This window comes from Salvelinus sp. IW2-2015, linkage group LG18, assembly GCF_002910315.2.
Source record: "Salvelinus sp. IW2-2015 linkage group LG18, ASM291031v2, whole genome shotgun sequence".
In the NCBI taxonomy this organism is placed as follows: Eukaryota; Metazoa; Chordata; class Actinopteri; order Salmoniformes; family Salmonidae; genus Salvelinus; species Salvelinus sp. IW2-2015.
Genome location: NC_036858.1, coordinates 12,265,580 through 12,284,073, shown reverse-complemented (window position 1 = coordinate 12,284,073; position 18,494 = coordinate 12,265,580). Strand labels below are relative to the sequence as shown.

General features: G+C 43.4%; 1 protein-coding gene across 5 annotated transcripts in view; it reads left to right on the top strand.

Annotated features, from left to right (window-relative positions):
- Window positions 1–18,494, top strand: part of raraa (retinoic acid receptor, alpha a) — a 201,918-nt gene that overhangs the window by 68,585 nt on the left and 114,839 nt on the right. For 3 of the 5 annotated variants that reach the window (XM_070448323.1, XM_070448322.1, XM_070448324.1), the window contains exon 2: window positions 11,444–12,022. In XM_070448323.1, the coding sequence (XP_070304424.1) occupies window positions 11,854–12,022 (169 nt within the window). In that variant the 5' untranslated portion in view covers window positions 11,444–11,853. The remainder of the gene's footprint in view (window positions 1–11,443; window positions 12,023–18,494) is intronic. The other 2 variants (XM_070448325.1, XM_024007655.2) reach the window with 1 other exon arrangement.

Below are 18,494 nucleotides of genomic sequence, written 5' to 3'. Positions count from 1 at the left end.
TTCTAATGATCAATTAGCCTTTTTAAAATGACAAACTTGGATTAGCTAACACAACGTGCCATTGGAACACAGGAGTGATGGTTGCTGATAATGGGCCTCTGTACGCCTATTTAGATATTCCATTCAAACTCAGCCGTTTCCAGCTAYAATAGTCATTTWCAACATTAACAATGTCTACACTGTGTTTCTGATCAATTCGATGTTATTTTAATGTACAGAAARTGTGCTTTTCTTTCAAAAACAAGGACATTTCTAAGTGACCCCAAACTTTTGAACGGTAGTGTACATGTAGACCTATATAATAGTCTAGGTTATATAATTGTGTGTGTGTGTGTGTGTGTGTGTGTGTGTGTGTCATCAGCTCTGTACAACTTGTGTTGGGTGTGCCTTTTTCATGGCAGATTTATGCCAGCGTTCTTTCAGTCATGCCTTGATTCCTCATGTACTGTGCGTGCGTGCGACAGCGGAGGACCCTGCGTGGTACAGGGATTACGTGTGCTCAATTACACTTCTCCTGTCCGCAGACCACTGCCATGATGTGTGATTGCATGTGTTTGAAAATCCTGAACGGCTGTCACTATGGCTTTGCTTTTGTGAGAATGAATCCGTGTACATATATTTTTGAGTTTGAATGAATGCGTGTTTTACAATTATACACTGAGTTGATTTGTATGTGTTGGTGAATACGTTTGTGCTAGTTTGCATTTGTAYGGTAGGGTTTGTTTGAACTTTGCCTCAAACTGACTGTTACATACAGTATCCTAGGCACTTGTTGGCATCTTTCTTTGTCCAAATGAAACAAGAGCCTTGTATAAGAAGTGTCCTTTTGAGATCTACCACGATAATGCCTACACATTACAAAATCATATGTGCTATTTTCCATTTCAATGCCTTGTTACCTTACGTGACATTCAATACATTGTCACCTTCAGGGTTGGGTAGGTTACTTTCTAAATGTAATCTGTAACAGTTTCTAGTTACCTGTCCAAAATTTGTMATCAGTAATGGAACKTTTGGATTACCCAAACTCAGTAACGTAATCTGATTATTCAGTTACTTTTAGATTACTTTCCCCTTAAGAGTCATTAGAAGAACACAAAAATGTATGTTACCAATTGAACGACATCTATTGCAGGATAAATCAATGTTAAAGTTTACATAGCTGGCCATATATGGATGTTACATTTGACTTTATGGGTTGGTTATGTATGCTTCTTCTAACCCATCGCTTTCTACTACATAGAATAATACTATTAAATTATTTATTTATATTAATAACCAAAGTCTATCAGAATTCCATTCCTTCCAATAAATGTTATACCCCTTGATCTTCAAGAATAGGACGTGGCAATATGGAAGTATAGATTAGCCAAATCGTTTTACATGAGCATAACCCCAAAACGAAGGACTTATTCGCCAGCCCTACTCATGCCATCCCATGAGCGCAGCATTTATTTTTCTATATATATATATATATATAGCCAGTCAAAAGTTTGGACACACCTACTCATTCAAGGGTTTTCTTTATTTTTACTATTTTATATATATATATTTATAAGTCCAAAAATGGATGTAACAACTACAGATTGCCCCTTTAAGTCGCTGGCTGTCCACTGGTTTCAAAAACAATGATTGATAGGCAGCTTAAACTTCTTGAATTCAATCATTATTGGGTTCAAATACACATTTAGATTTGTGAACAGCCATCCACAATAACCACAATCCGTAAGGCGCAAATAGCTAAATGAGAGATCAACAGTGTGATTCACATCAATGCGCTWTGTAGATAACAATAATAAGTGATATCCATATCGCCGTAGACTACACTGCTGTCATCCTTACCTCCAAGCGTTTATTCAARTTGGATAATCTTTGGATGCCGACAGCAGTCGTACCATTGGAAGACCGCTTGGACTGTAGCCTACAAAAGCCTATTCCTGCTCTTGTCCTGCGATCCATCAAACCCATTTTGTGTGTCCTCATAGTGGTCTCTGACTTGTGGTCAGACTCGCTCATGTGAAACAAATTTAAACTGCCGCCTTTTATCAATGTGGATTTGAATGTCATTGAGAAAACAGAGAAGTATCAAATATTTTTCTGAATTTAAAAGTAATCCTCGGAAGTAATCATCTAGTTTTTTGAAAGTATCTGTAATCTGATTACAAGATTTGTGCTGGGAACGTAACGGATTAGAGTTACCCTTTTTTGGTAATCCCTTACATGTAACGTATTACATGTAATCTATTACTCCCCAAACCTGGTCACCTTTAAGTGAACTGTAGACCAATCTCTCTCCCAGGTTTCCACGTATCGACAGACAGAGAATGTAACGGAGATCTCTTGAACACAGTGAGAGCAGCAAGATGTGAGAAATACGTATTTCTGTACAAGGGGTCAGTTGTAAGGTCATGTAGTTTGTGGTTTTAAAATGGCCGGTTTAGGTGACGTAAGTTCCAGATGGCTTGGTGATAGAATACATAGCAATTGACCCATTTTCAGCCTCCAACCTTTCCTCTGATCTCGGTCGGCACGTTGTTGATACACAGCCTAAAGCCTATAGCTAAGCTACCATATCTAAATATGTAGCGAGCATGCATTTCCATGATTATGCTGTGTTTTAAGCCTGGTTAGATGATTTACTCTGTCTTGCCATGTGAAACTGACCAATATGTAACTGTACCTCAGCTATTATGTAGCCTATGTCCTCTCAATATGGCTCTAAAGAACAGTAAAACAGGTGGGTAGTACAAGTGAGGTTTTAAAAGTGAAATAAAACCGCTCCCTTGGGTTTTTAAAGCTCTTTCGTTATTGCAATACGCCCCTCGTGCAGAGCCCTCTGTTTTTAAGTGTGGGTGGGTGGTAGGTATCCGGCTTCCCAGTGATATGACGGGGAGAGCACTTTGTAGAGCCCATAAAGCCATGCTCTCAGCCTGATGAAGAGACAGACACAAACCAGGGGCATGGCACCATATAAACCATGTCTGGGAGATGGACTTAAACAGACGTGTGCTACATTTATTTTATTTMTTTTTTATTTCACCTTTATTTAACCAGGTAGGCCAGTTGAGAACAAGTTCTCATTTACAACTGCGACCTGGCCAAGATAAAGCAAAGCAGTGCGACCAAAAACAACACAGAGTTACACACAAACAAACGTACAGTCAATAACACAATAGAAAAATCTATGTACAGTGTGTGCAAATGTAGAAGAGCAGGGAGGTAAAAAAATAAATAGGCCATGGAGGCGAAATAATTACAGTTTAGCATTAACACTGGAGTGATAGATGTGCAGATGATGATGTGCAAGTAGAGATACTGGGGTGCAAAAGAGCAAGAGAATAAGTAACAATATGGGGATGAAGTAGTTGGGTGTGCTATTTTACAGATKGGCTGTGTACAGGTACAGTGATCGGTAAGCTGCTCTGACAACTGATGCTTAAAGTTAACGAGGGAGATATGAGTCTCCAGCTTCAGTGATTTTTGCAATTTGATTCAGTCATTGGCAGCAGAGAACTGGAAGGAAAGGGGGCCAAAGGAAGTGTTGGCTTTGGGGGTGACCAGTGAAATATACCTGCTGGAGCGCATGCTATGGGTGGGTGTTGCTATGGTGACCAGTGAGCTGAGATAAGTCAGCCTAAGGGCCTAGAATAAGCTGTTATCTCTGAGGAAAGGAAGGAGACTTGGCTACGTTGGCTATAAGGCGGGGCTTTACCTAGCATAGACTTATAGATGACCTGGAGCCAGTGGGTTTGGCGATGAATATATAGTGAGGGCCAGCCAACGACAGCATACAGGTCGCAGGGGTGGGTACTATATGGGGCTTTGGTGACAAAACGGATGGCACTGTGATCGACTACATCCAATTTGCTGAGTAGAGTGTTGGAGGCTATTTTGTAAAAGACATCGAAGTCAAGGATCGGTAGGATAGTCAGTTTTACGAGGGTATGTTTGGCAGCATGAGGGAAGGAGGCTTTGTTGCGAAATAGGAAGCCGATTCTAGATTTAATTTTGGATTGGAGATGCTTAATTGTGAGTCTGGAAGGAGAGTTTACAGTCTATCCAGACACCTAGGTATTTGTAGTTGTCTACATATTCTAAGTCAGAACCGTCCAGAGTAGTGATGCTAGTCGGGCGGGAGGGTGCGGGCAGCAATCGGTTGAAGAGCATGCACTTAGTTTTACTTGCATTTTAAATAGCCTGGGAAGCTAAACGGAAGGAGTGTTGTATGGCATTGAAGCTCATTTTGGAGGTTTGTTAGCACAGTGTCCAAAGAAGGGCCAGATGTATACAGAATGGTGTCGTCTGCGTAGAGGTGGATCAGAGAATCACCAGCAGCAAGAGCAACATCATTGATTATACAGAGAAGAGTCGGCCGAGAATTGAACCCTGTGGTCCCCATAGAGACTGCCAGAGGTCCGGACAACAGACCCTCCGATTTGACACACTGAACTCTATCTGAGAAGTAGTTGGTGAACCAGGCGAGGCAGTCATTGAGAAACCAAGTTATTGTGTCTGCCGATAAGAATACAGTGATTGACAGAGTCGAAAGCCTTGGCCAGGTCGATGAAGACTGCTGCACAGTACTTCTTTATCGTTGGTGTTATGCTATTGTTTAGGACCTTGATGTGGCTAAGGTGCACCCATGACCAGCCGGAAACCAGACTGCATAAAGGAGAAGGTACGGTGGGATTCGTTTGAGGATGGATATAGGTCTATAACAGTTTGGGTCTAGAGTATCTCCCCTTTGAAGAGAGGGATGACCGCGGCAGCTTTCCAATCTTTGGGGATCTCAGACGATATGAAAGAGAGGTTAAATAGGCTCGTAATAGGGTTTGCAACAATTTCATTTTAGAAAGAGAGTGTCCAGATTGTCATGCCCAGCTGATTTGTAGGGATCCAGATTTTGCACTCTTTCAGAACATCAGCTGTCTGGATTTGGGTGAAGGAGAACGGGAGAGGGGGGGGGGGGGGTTGGCAAGTTGCTGCAGGGGGTGCTGAGATGTTGGCTGGGGTAGGGGTAGCCAGGTGGAAAGCATGGCCAGCCATCGAAAAATGCTTATTGAAGTTATCGATTATCGTAGATTTATTGGTGTGACAATGTTTTCTATCCTCAGGCACGTGGGCAGCTGGGAGGAGGTGCTCTTATTCTCCATGGACTTTAGTGTCCCAAAACTTTTTGGGATTAGTGCTACAGGATGCAAATTTCTGTTTGTTTGAAAATGCAAGCCTTAGCTTTCCTAACTGACTGAGTATATTGGTTCCTGACTTCCATGAAAGTTGTGCTGGGCAKTCAAGGGCAGTCAAGTCTGGGGTGAACCAAGGGCTATGTCTGTTCTTAGTTCTACATTTTTTGAATGGGGCATGCTTATTTAAGGTGGTAAGGAAAGCACTTTTAAAGAGCAACCAGGCATCCTCTACTGACGGGATGAGGTCAATATCCTTCCAGGATACCCGGGCCAGGTCGATTAGAAAGGCCTGCTTGCTGAAGTGTTTTAGGGAGCGTTTGACAGTGATGAGGGGTGGTCGTTTGACCGCGGACCCATTACGCACGTAGGTAATGAGGCAATGATCGGTGATATCCTGGTTGAAGACAGCAGAGGTGTATTTAGAGGGCAAGTTGGTCAGGATGATATCTAAGAGGGTGCCCATGGTTACGGATTTAGGGTTGTACCTGGTAGGTTCCTTGATGACTTGTGTTAGATTGATGGCATCTAGTTTAGATTGTAGGCATGTCCCAGTTTAGGTCACCTAACAGTACGAACTCTGAAGATAGATGGGGGGCAATCAATTCACATATGGTGTCCTGGGCACAGCTGGGGGCTGAAGGGGGTCGATAACAAGCGGCAACGGTGAGAGACTTGTTTCTGGAAAGTTGGATTTTTAAAAGTAGAAGCTCGAATTGTTTGTGCACAGACCTGGATAGTATGACCAAACTCTGCAGGATATCTCTGCTGTAGATTGCAACTCCGCCCCCTTTAGCAGTTCTATCTTGTCGGAAAATGTTATAGTTGGGGATGGAAATGTCTGGATTTTTGGTGGCCTTCTTAAGCCAGGATTCAGACACGGCTAGGACATCCGGGTTGGCGGAGTGTGCTAAAGCAGTGAATAAAACAAACTTAGGGAGAAGGCTTCTAATGTTAACATGCATGAAACCAAGGCTTTTACTGTTACAGAAGTAAACAAATGAGAGCGCCTGGGGAATGGGAGTGGAGCTAGGGGCTGCAGGGCCTGGGTTAACCTCTACATCACCAGAGGAGGAGTAGGATGAGGGTACGGCTAAATGTTATAAGAACTGGTCGTCTAGTGCGTTCGGAACAGAGAGTAAATTGTGCAGATTTCTGGGCGCGGAAGAATAGATTCAAGGCATAATGTACAGACAATGGTATGGTATGATGTGAATACAGTGGAGGTAAACCTAGGCATTGAGTGACGTTTTGTCCCTGGAAGTTTTGTCCCTGGAAACACCATTTAAGCCAGGTGAGGTCAGCGCATGTGTGGGAGGTGGAACAAAAGGGCTAGCTGAGGCATATTGAGCAGGGCTGGAGGCTCTACAGTGAAATAAGACAATCACTGACCAAAACAGCAATAGACAAGGCATATTGACATTAGGGAGAGGCATGTGTAGCCGAGTGATCATACATGACCAAAAGTATGTGGATACCTGCTCGTCGAATATCTCATTCCAAAATCATGGGCATTAACATGGAGTTGGTCCCCCCATTACTGCTATAACAGCCTCCACTCCTCTGGGAGGCTCCCCACTAGATGTTGGAACATTGCTGCAGGGACTTTCTGCGGGGCACTGATGTTGGGCGATTAGGCCTGGCTCACAGTCGGCATTCCAATTCATCCCGAAGGTGTTCAATGAGGTTGAGGTCAAGGCTCTGTGCAGGGAAGTCAAGTTCTTCCACACCAATCTCAACAAACCATTGCTGTATGGACCTCGCTTTTTGCATGGTGGCATTGTCATGCTGAAACTGGAAATGGCCTTCCCCAAACTGTTGCCACAAAGTTGGAAGCACATAATCTTCTAGAATATCCATTGTATGCTGTAGCGTTAAGATTTCCCTTCACTGGAACTAAGGGGCTTAGCCCGAACCATGAAAAACAGGCCCAGATAATTTTTCCTCCTCCACCAAACTTTAGAGTTGCCACTATTCATTCTGGCAGGTAGTGTTTTCCTGGCATCCACCAAACCCAGATTAGTCCGTTGTGCTGCTATATGGTGAAGTGTGATTCATCACTCCAGGGAACACGCTTCCACTGCTCCAGAGTCCAATGGCGTCGAGCTTTACACCATAGAAACCCATTTCATGAAGCTCCCGACGAACAGTTCTTGTGCTAATGTTGCTTCCAGAGGCAGTTTGGAATTCGGTAGTGAGTGTTGCAACCGAGGACAGACGATTTTTATGTGCTACGCGCTTCAGCACTCGGCGGTCCCGTTCTGTGAGTTTGTGTGGCCTACCACTTTGCGGCTGAGCCGTTGTTGCTCCTAGACGTTTCCATTTCACAATAACAGCCCTTACAGTTGACTGGGGCAGCTCTAGCAGGGAAGAAAATAGAATAACTCATTTGTTGGAAAGATGGCATCCTACGATGGTGCCATGTTGAAAGTCACTGAGCTCTTAAGTAAGGCCATTCTACTGACAGTGTTTGTCTATGGAGATTGCATGGTTGTGTGCTCGATTTTATACACCTGTCAGCAACGGGTGTGGCCGAAATAGCCGAATCCACTCATTTGAAGGGGTACCCACGTACTTTTGTTTATATAGTGTATATCCACAACCAGACGCAACCCCACTTTTATACAAAAAGTCAGGCTTCGCTGAATAGACCTACAGGTGTGATTGAAGAATGAAGCAGGTGTTAAACATGGGCTTTGCGACACAGAAAGCAGCAGTTGACGACTTAATTGTCGACACTTCAATAAAATCTGTAGCCCTATATCAATATCTTTAGTAATACCAGTATCATGACATTAGCTTTTATAACCTTCAATCTGTCTTTTTTCTTTCTTGGACCAGAATGAGTCTTTCTCTCTCCCCTACCTATTGTTCCTGCAGTGAGGTTTCAACATCTTCATCGAATGTTTTCATAATTTATCTGCAGATAATCGCTAAAAAACAGTAGTAGCCTACCAGAATGGAAATTAGAGCGCCAAATGAACCGTCGTCAACCAAATAACATTGAATAGCCTATGCGCCCCGACTCCGTGACTGGCTTTATAGGCAGATGAAACAAGCGAAAGCATTGAATGTGGCACAAACAATGTAATGAAATGGATGTCAACTCATCGTTAACCACCTTCATTACATGGGACATGTAAATTCACTCACAGGAGACTATAAAGAAGCATCATGCGCTAACTCCTCCGTGAAAAGGAATTTGACCGCAGCCAACCACAGCACACACAAATAACATAGGTACCGAGAGGCGGAACAGACTGACAGACCAGCAGTGCTTCCCTGTCATCGCTTGCTTTGTGACTGACAGGTGCCTATCTTATCAATAGATCGCTAGAAGACGCATATCGTTCGTTCAAGAGGGAGAAGGCTATATAGACTTTTCTGACACACATCTCACCAAGGAGGATGGAGGTGTGKGGTTTGGTGGAAAGGATTGCTCAAGCAAGCATTATACACATGAATCACGCATGTCAATGAGACATTTTATTTCAACAGATTCTTCCCCCTTGCATGATTCATGTGTATAATGCTGAGAGGGAGTAAGGTGGTTGTGTGAACCCGTTAAGGTTCCTCAGACCGTTGCTCCGTGTGTAACAGACCTGACTCATGACCGGGTCATTATGGTCAAAATATGTCATAGAAATGTCATCAAACTGTTTCCCAGATTTATACAGAGGCCTCCTGTAGCTAGACATGTTCCAGTGTACCTGGCTGTAGCTAGAGACGAGAGTTGTCTGAGTAACGGACTAGAATAGGTAGTCTTACAGTTTATTGTGTTTGTCTAATGTTGGTAAAACAATGGGTATTCTTGCATGACATATTCTGACATTTCATGGTGTATAGAGATGGTGTATTTTAATATAATGTGTGTGTGTGTACATGTGTGTTGTTCAAACCTGCTGTATGGCTTTGATGTGTGTGTTTTCACTTGTATCAGTGTGTCTTCCAATCTAATTTTATTGGTCACATACACGTGTTTATCAGATGTTATTGTGGGTGTAGCGAAATGCTTGTGTTTATAGCTCCAACAGTGCAGTAATATCTAACAAGTAATATCTAACAATTCCACAACAATACACACACATCTAAGTAAAGGAATGGAATTAAGAATATATAAATATATGGACGAACAATGTCAGAGCGGCATAGACTAAAGATACAGTAGAATAGCATATAATACAGTATATACATATGAGATCAGTAATGCAAGATATGTAAACATTATTAAAGTAACTAGTGTTCCATTTATTAAAGTGGCCAGTGATTTCAAGTCTATGTATGTAGGCATCAGCCTCTAATGTGCTAGTGATGGCTATTTAACAGTCTGATGGCCTTGAAGATAGAAGCTGTTTTTCAGTCTCTCGGTCCCACCTTTGATACACCTGTACTGACCTCGCCTTCTGGATGAAAGTGGGGTGAACAGGCAGTGGCTTGGGTGGTTGTTGTCCTTGATTATCTTTTTGGCCTTCCTGTGACATCGGGTGTTCTGGAGGGCAGGTAGCTTGCACCTGGTGATGCGTTGGGCAGACCGCACCACCCTCTGGTGAGCCCTGCGGTTGCGGGCGGTGCAATTGTCGTACCCGGTGGTGATACAGCACGACAGGATGCTCTCAATTGTGCGTCTGTAAAAGTTTGTGAGAGTTTTAGGTACGAAGACAAATTTCTTCAGCCTCCTGAGGTTGAAGAGACGGCGCCTTCACCACACTGTCTGTGTGGGTGGATCATTTCAGTTTGTCCGTGATGTGTACGCCGAGGAACATGACGCTTTCCACCTTCTCCACTGCGGTCCCGTCGATGTGGATAGGGGGGTGCTCCCTCTGCTGTTTCCTGAAGTCCACGATAATCTCCTTTGTTTTGTTGATGTTGAGTGGGAGGTTATTTTCCTGGCACCACACTCCCAGGGCCCTCACCTCCTCCCTGTAGGCTCAAACCTACTACTGTTGTGTCGTCTGCAAACTTGATGATTGAGTTGGAGGCGTGTGTGGCCACGCAGTCATGGGGTGACCAGGGAGTACAGGATGGGGTTGAGCACGCACCCATGTGAGGCCCCAGTGTTGAGGATCAGCGAAGTAGAGGTGTTGTTTCCTACCTTCACCTCCTGGGAGCAGCCCGTCAGGAAGTCCAGGACCCAGTTGCACAGGGCGGTGTTCAGAACCAGGGCCTCAAGCTTAATTATGAGCTTGGAGGGTACTATGGTGTTGAATGCTGAGCTATAGTCAATAACAGCATTCTTACATAGGTATTCCTCTTGTGCAGATGGGATAGGGCAGTGTGCAGTGCGATGGCAATTGCCTCATCTGTGGATCTATTGGGGAGCAAAGCAAATTGACGTGGGTCTAGGGTCTCTCAAAGCACTTCATGATGACAGAAGTGAGTGCTACGGGGCCGTAGTCATTTAGTTCAGTTACCTTTGATTTCTTGGGTACAGGAACAATGGTAGCCATCTTGAAGCATGTGGGGACAGTGGACTGGGATAGGGAGAGATTGAATATGTCCGTAAACACTCCAGCCAGCTGGTCTGTGCATGCTCTGAGGACGTGGCTAGGGATGCTGTCTGGGCCGGCAGCCTTGCGATGGTTAACACTCTTAAATGTCGGCTACGGAGAAGGAGAGCCCACAATCCTTGATAGCGGGCCAAGGACTTACACACCTTGGACTGTGAGTACACACTGCCACAAAAACCTCCCATGTGTTTAATATAACTGGGCTTTAGGAAAGACCTCGGGGACTAACAACAGTCATAATTAGCAACGTTTTCTTTTGATTCATGTTCATTTATTTCTCTGACATTTCCCCAGGGTTTTCACTCCAGCCTTGATAATGAGTGTGTGTATTGGTAGAGCTATCACATACCCACACATTCTGTTCATGGCTTTTAATGCTCCATAAGATAATTAAGCTGAAATTGTTGTTTTTGTACCATTTTCTGATGAGACATTTCCAGTAATTAGCTTCACGGAGATGCATTTCTTTCCCCATGCTTTTAAATAAAGAGGGGAAATATGTTATCTTAAAATAACGAACTCGCTCTCTCTCCCTCTCTTTCCGTCTCTCTGTCTGTCTGTGTGTCTCGTCTGTCTCTGTGCTTCTCTCTGTCTCCCTCTCTCTGTCTCTCTCTCTGTCTCTCTGTCTGTGTGTTGCTGTTGACCTTGTGAGGGATGAAATGTAATGTTTTTTAAACGTATTTTTGTTATGTATGACATTGTCCCAAAGGGGTTTTAAAATTCTAAATGATCTCACTCTCTCTTTCTCTCTAGGTGAAGATTGAGGGACACTAAAAAAGAGAGTTGAGACACTCTGAACGGTTGGGGCTATACCAGACCTGACTATTGCATAGGCACCATGTCTCTACACTTTCCCCATCTCTGGAACCGACTCCACAGTGGAAGACTCATTATAAAATCCTTGTGAAGCTTCGTAACCACCTTCATAACCACTATCCTGTACCTCTCCTCTCAATCAGTCGGAGGTAACAGGCGGCCATTTTGGGAATTCCTAATTGAGGGCATTTCTCCAAAGTCACCACGCCACTGGAATACCCCAGACGTCCATCGCCCGTATGGGCACTAAAACCACTCCGTAACCCACACTGACTCCGTTCTGAGCCCTCTATTGCCACAATATCGTTTTTTGGGTGTCGTCATCGGTGGAGGTGGATTGAGGCAAAATGGCTGGGAAGAGCAACCCGATCCCGGGCCCCCACCTCAATGGCTTCCCCATGCCCCACTACTCCTACTTCTTCCCCCACATGCTGGGGGGGCTCTCGCCCCCCGCCCAGCCCGGCTTGTCCCTCAGTGGCTACAGCACGCCATCGCCAGCCAGTAAGTACCCCTACTGTACGTCCTTAAAACCTTCTCTCTGCTGTTTCATTGGACTGTGTGGTGTATTGTTAGTGCTCACTAAAGCACATGTGTTTTGGCTGCATTGTTGACTGGTTTACCTCAGAATATTAGCCTATTTCTGGAATAGCCAACTCCTTTGTTGCACATGCTGACACTCAAGGTATCAAGAGTATTGGCCTGTTGCAGTATTTTGAGTCTGAGCATTTAGTCCTAAACAGCCTACCACTATAGTTATTGTAGAGACTGCGTTTGAATGGTCTTGTATAAAGGAACAGAGTTTTCCATTGTGTGGCTCTGAGCTGTTCTGCTCCTCAGAAAAGTGGGTCTATATTAGCAGATAAAATGTCTGTGTTGCTGTGCCATGATGTCTGATGAACGGCTGTCTCATCTGTAGGCTGATGGCGGGAATGGAATGCTATAATTGCGGTGTTACCGGCCTCCTGCAGTTGTTGGAATATTTGCCTCGACAATTTAGCTTAGCTATTTATTGATGATTGAAGGTTGGATGTTGGAGAGACAGGAATTCAACAGAGATGCTGAGATTGTGTGCGGGGGAGTGAGCTTTCATCTTGTCCTGGTTAGATCATGCCCGCGTGATATACTGTGTGTGAGCATAGCACACACACACACACACACACACACACACACACACACACACACTGAATACTGCCTAGATCAAATAGTACAGGAGGACAGGGTAATCAACCTGACATCTCAAAATGGACACACCTCTAAAGCCGATCTTATCTAGCCTATGTAAAATGACTACAGGTTGCTATAGGAGACGTAGTCTCCAATCTCCGGCCAGCCAGGTGGTTTGGGGTCAGTGTATTGACTTTCCATCTGGGCGTATTAGCATGGTGTTCATTGGGACTAGCATGGTGTTCATTGGGACTAGCATGGTGTTCATTGGGACTAGCATGGTGTTCATTGGGACTAGCATGGTGTTCATTGGGATGAGCATGGTGTTCATTGGGATGAGCATGGTGTTCATTGGGAAGAGCATGGTGTTCATTGGGATTAGCATGGTGTTCATTGGGACTAGCATGGTGTTCATTGGGACTAGCATGGTGTTCATTGGGATTAGCATGGTGTTCATTGGGACTAGCATGGTGTTCATTGGGATGAGCATGGTGTTCATTGGGATGAGCAACAGGAGGCACTGTGAAAAGCAGTCAGTCGTATCCACTTCCCCATTATTTCTCATTTGAGTTGTCTGTATCAATTTGAATAAGGAACATTCTGATGGTAGTGGTACATTGCATGGTGGGGGGCACTGCATTGCTGTCTGTGGTGTGTGTGTCTTGTCGGGACTCGCTCCCAGTGTTTGGTGAGAGGGGCGGCGGGGTTCCTTCCCTTTTGCAGGACAAACATTTCCTGTCAGTAAACACTGGGGAGCTAGCCAGGGACACTGACCACCTCTTCCTACTCACTCACTCAGTCACTAGGAAGAGTAGCTTCTGCTAAAGCTAATGGGGATCCAAATAAACACACTAATGCTACGAGACAGCAGTGTACACACACTCACACACGTACACTCTCTCATTGACGTAATAGTTCCCAGAAATTTTAGGGTTTTCCTCCTTGCATGATTTATGTTTGTAATGCTTACTTGAGTAATCCTTTTTACCAAGTGCCACATATCCTTCCTCTGTTGGTGAGAGGGAGTGAGTGAGGTGGTTGTGCATACCAGTTGTCAAGGTTTCTCCATCTGTGTTAACACACCTGACTCATAATGGGGTAATTACGGTCAAAATATGATATCATAAACATTTCATAAAACTGTGTCCATTAATTATATAGAGGATTATATAGAGGCCTCCTGTAGCTAGACATGTTCCTGTGTACCTGGCTGTAGCTAGACATGTTCCTGTGTACCTGGCTGTAGCTAGACATGTTYCTGTGTACCTGGCTGTAGCTAGACATGTTCCTGTGTACCTGCCTGTAGCTAGAGAGAAACACACACACAAGGAATGGGCTGGAATATATAGTGTGTTGTATTTTGTTTGTCTAATGTTGGTAAAACTATTGGTATTGTGAAATTACATATTGTGTGTGTGTGTCTTGTGTTTTGGCCTAACAACAGTAAACATTTGTGAAGTTTTCTTTAGGGTAAATCTATTTGAAATCAATCACTTTTTGACAGCATGCCTTTTTGATTTGAACGAAACCGTCCATACATATTTGCAGAAAGTGACATTTTGGACATGAATGCCAAAACATTCAAGAGATAATGGTTCTAAAAGTTTATATATTTTGGATACCCCACCCTACCATGAGACATCCATGTCTTCATCACTGGAAAAATATAAAATATTTATATAATTTAAAAGTTTACAAACAGGGTTGTCAAACTATTTTATAATTTATTGAAAAAAATAACAATTGTCATTTTCTAACCTTAAACATAAATAAATTATCTAAAAACGCAGAAATTCTTAATTTTTTTATTTTATATTCGCATATGTTTTTAGTTTAGACCCTGTTTTAATACAATTTACATGTCCACTTTCAAATGGTACCACAAATATGGTTGGAGGTCCACCAAAAAAGTTTACTTGAATGGGAATATCTTCTGTATTAAATTATGCTGTCAATCCTCCATAGGAAACCTATTGAACTCATAGAAATGTAGACAATAGACATGACCATTTAAGTTGACGGTGGGTGGCTCGGCGGCCATCAGTGTGGTAGTAATTAAAGTCGRAATTTCAATAATAAAAAATATATATGGTGTTCCAGCTAAATTGATGTGGTCTCAAGGAATAGATCCTTTCTATGGTTTAAAATGACACCCACCCTGTATTCAAGAGCATGTTGTGCCCGCAATCGGTTGAGACAACGTAAAAAACTGAGATGACGTAAAGTAGGGTGTAAACTACAACATATGTGATTATGAAAAAAAAGAGCTTATTCATTTTTAGATATTTAGATATATATTTATTTTTAATAAAAATTGTTTTTACAACCCTGTTTGTACGCTTTTAAATGATATCAAACTCAACCGTTTATCTTTTCCAGTGATGAAGACATGGATGTCTCTCATGGTATGGTGGGCTATGCAACATGGGTCAACTTTGAGCACCTTTTTGTCTCCTGAACATTTTTGCATTCAGGTCCAAAAAGTCAATTTCTGGCCACTTTTTCCACAGGCAAACATGTATAGAAAGTTTTTATTTAAATCAAAAGGGATGCTGTCAAAAATCGATTTGAATTCAAATGGATTTACCCTTTTGGTTTCGTGTTCATTGATGTCTCTGTGACTATCCCCAGGGTTTTCACTCTGCCTAGATAATGAGTATTATTTTTATTTATTTTTATTAGTAGAACTATCACACCCACGCATGCTGTCCATTGCTTTTAAAGGGCAGTTCCACCAAAATTAACATTTGGGATGTTATTATGGACTGTTTAGTGAAGTCCTACACATTTTCAGTCTCATTTTGACTGTTTAGTCCTGAACAAAATGGGAGACTGCTGCTCTATGAAATAGATGAGTAGGATCCCTGCCATGATGTCATTTCTAGTGACTTATATAACGTGTCTGTAGTTTTCTGATCATATAGGAACTCCCTGGTATATATTGCTCTTGTTGTCTTCTCCTAATAACACCTGTACATATTTTAAATACAGGCTCAAAAACCTATAGAATTACATTTTATAGTCAGTTTACACTAATATTTTTCTGTTGTTCAAGGCTCAAACTCCCATGATTCCAGCAAAACCACTCACACCACCAGAGACGATAGAGAAAGCGAGACATTTCATATGCTTCCCTTTTCTGGTTCATATACAGTCAATGAACTAAGCATGTCATTGAGAGCCACCCCTTAAGCAGACCAGAACTGTGACAGTTTGGACTATATACCGTCCTTGTGCCATACCAGGGTATGCAGCACATGCAGAGAGAGCCCCAACAAGGTAAAAATCTGTCGTTCTGCGCAAGCCAGTTAACCCACTGTTCCCTAGGGCCGAAGACGTGGATGTCGATTATGGCAGCCCCCCGCACCTCTGATGCAAAGGGGTTGGGTTAAATGCGGAAGACACATTTCAGTTGAATGCATTCAGTTGTACAACTGACTAGGTATCCCCCTTTCCCCTCTTCTCTTTCCATTTACTCATTATCACCACCACTCTCTCTCTCTCCGTCTCGCTCTCTCTCTCTCTTTCTCACCATCACTTTCTTTCCCTGACACACATGCATGCATACACACACACACACACACACACACAACCACTCTCACGAAACACACAGTTAATGCCCGGCCACTCAATTCACATTACAACCAAAAAAAGAGGGAAAGAAAGAGAAAGTTTGTTTGGAGCTTTAGAATATGGGGATTTACAGAATGTCAGATTGTTGGAGGAAATCCAATCCTTTTGGGGGTTTATGGATTTCAAAGCTGCAGTGTTCTAAATGTAGGCTGCAACACACAAACTGGAAGTTTTAGGGAAGCGATTTCTCTCTCTTGGGCTTCACAATTCTGTTGCAGATCTGTGGGCAGAAATGTAGTGGACATTCTGTTAGTGCTAGCAATAGAACTGGTGTCGACACAGTGCATGGCTGCCAMGTTATTTGTTTGTGTGTAGAGCATATTTTCCACTTATTAAACTTTTTCCCCTTAGCAACATGGTGTATCGTAGACTCCCAAGCCACAGGGTGTTTTGGGATTGGCAGGACGATTTAGGACAAACCAAATCATTTATAAAAGAAATGGGCTACTTCATTAGAGGATGAAGTAGCCACATTATCATCCATTTCAACTGTCACCCTAATTTGTCTTTACTTTGCCAGCCTTGATTCCAACATGGTTGCTCACAAAACACATGACCAACTCAGATGAGTGAAATATATGGTAATTCAACTGTCATTTCACTATTTTCAGATGGATCATACTCACACGTTCTGACTCGCACCCTAGCAGACATGGGTTCAAATACAGTTTGAAATCATTTCAAATACTTTATCTGTGCTTGATTGAGCTTTCCTGGCTTAATGGACCAATAGAGTAGTCCCAAAACTGCAAACCCAACCCATCTGGCACTTCAGGCAGGCTAGAGCAAACTCCCATATTATTTCAATGATTGCAAATACTAGTTGAACCCAGGTCTGCACCCTAGAGAGCCCAGCCCGTCCAGTCAGTCAGTGTTCCAGGTGCTTTCACCTGAGTGGCCAGAGAGCAGTCACCTGGTTCAGTCAAAGCTATTCTCTAGTTCAGTCCCTGCAGGCCAATTATTGGGGCCAAACAGAGCAGAAGGGTTAATCCATCCATTCTCGGCTTACACACACACACACACACACAGCCCAGCCCAGCGTAACCTTACCTAACCTCCAGAGGTGTCTTTACCTCCATTATCGTAAAATTGTTGGCGAAGGCAACCAACCCTGGAACTAGTCCCTAATCCATCCTTTCTTTCAGTAGGGAGCTCATTTAGCCTTTAGCATTTACGCTGCTGGGGAATGGAAAACTAGGCTAGAGGCTAGGCTACTTGTCACTCCTGGCTAATGTTTCGATGTTGGTATTATCATGAAGCTAGGCTAGGCAACTGGGTCAACGATAATTTCTGTCTATTGTATTGATGTTGTTATTAGCAGGAAGCTAGGCACGCTAGATGGCAGGTTTATTAGCTAATTAGCTGAACCTTGTTACATCAGATGTAGCATGTAGGCAAACCACAGTGGCTCTAGTATTACTGGGAAACTGGTTACATCATTCCTGGCTACTGATGTTGTTATTATATTATACCCTTATGGTATAGTTGGCTGTATTGTTTTCCCCCATGGAACTCACTGTTTCGGTCCATACTCCAGTCATCACTTGGTGGGGAAATCCAACCCTGGCCGGGGCAGTGTTGCTGTAGATTTTGACTTTACGAGCGGCAAATTGGAATGTATTAAGCTTTTCAGAGGGGTGGGGGAATATTAAATTACATTTTCAGAGGCCGGAAACATTAGGAGCCCTGTTCTGTGTGTGTGTGTGTGTGTGTGTCAATGTTGGCGACCTCTGTAGTGTTTTAAACTGTACAGATGGAATGTCCTGCCTGTGAGTAAATATGCATATGGTAGTGTGTGTGTGTGAGGCGGCGGCATGGTCAGACAGGTGGTGTGTGTGTCTGCGCTGGTGGTCCGTGGCACTCTGGGGACATCCCAGGGACAAGCCCGGATGCCATGTGGGTGGGCGGGCAAGCCAAAGAGGAAACTTTTGGGTTTGTAGGTAAACAGAGAGTGGACAAACAAACAGAAGATAGTTTACTAGTCGGACCATATATACGCTGAAGGGAAGCCGCAGTTGCAGGCTGGAATGGACAGGTTAACTCCAGATTTGGGCCTTGCACTGCACGCAGACACACACACGGTTTGTTCTGTAGGGATAAATATAACATTGAGTAGCATACCACTTGTGAATCACACCACACCCATTAATTTGCCACCTACTTCAACACACAATGTACCCCGAATGTAAAG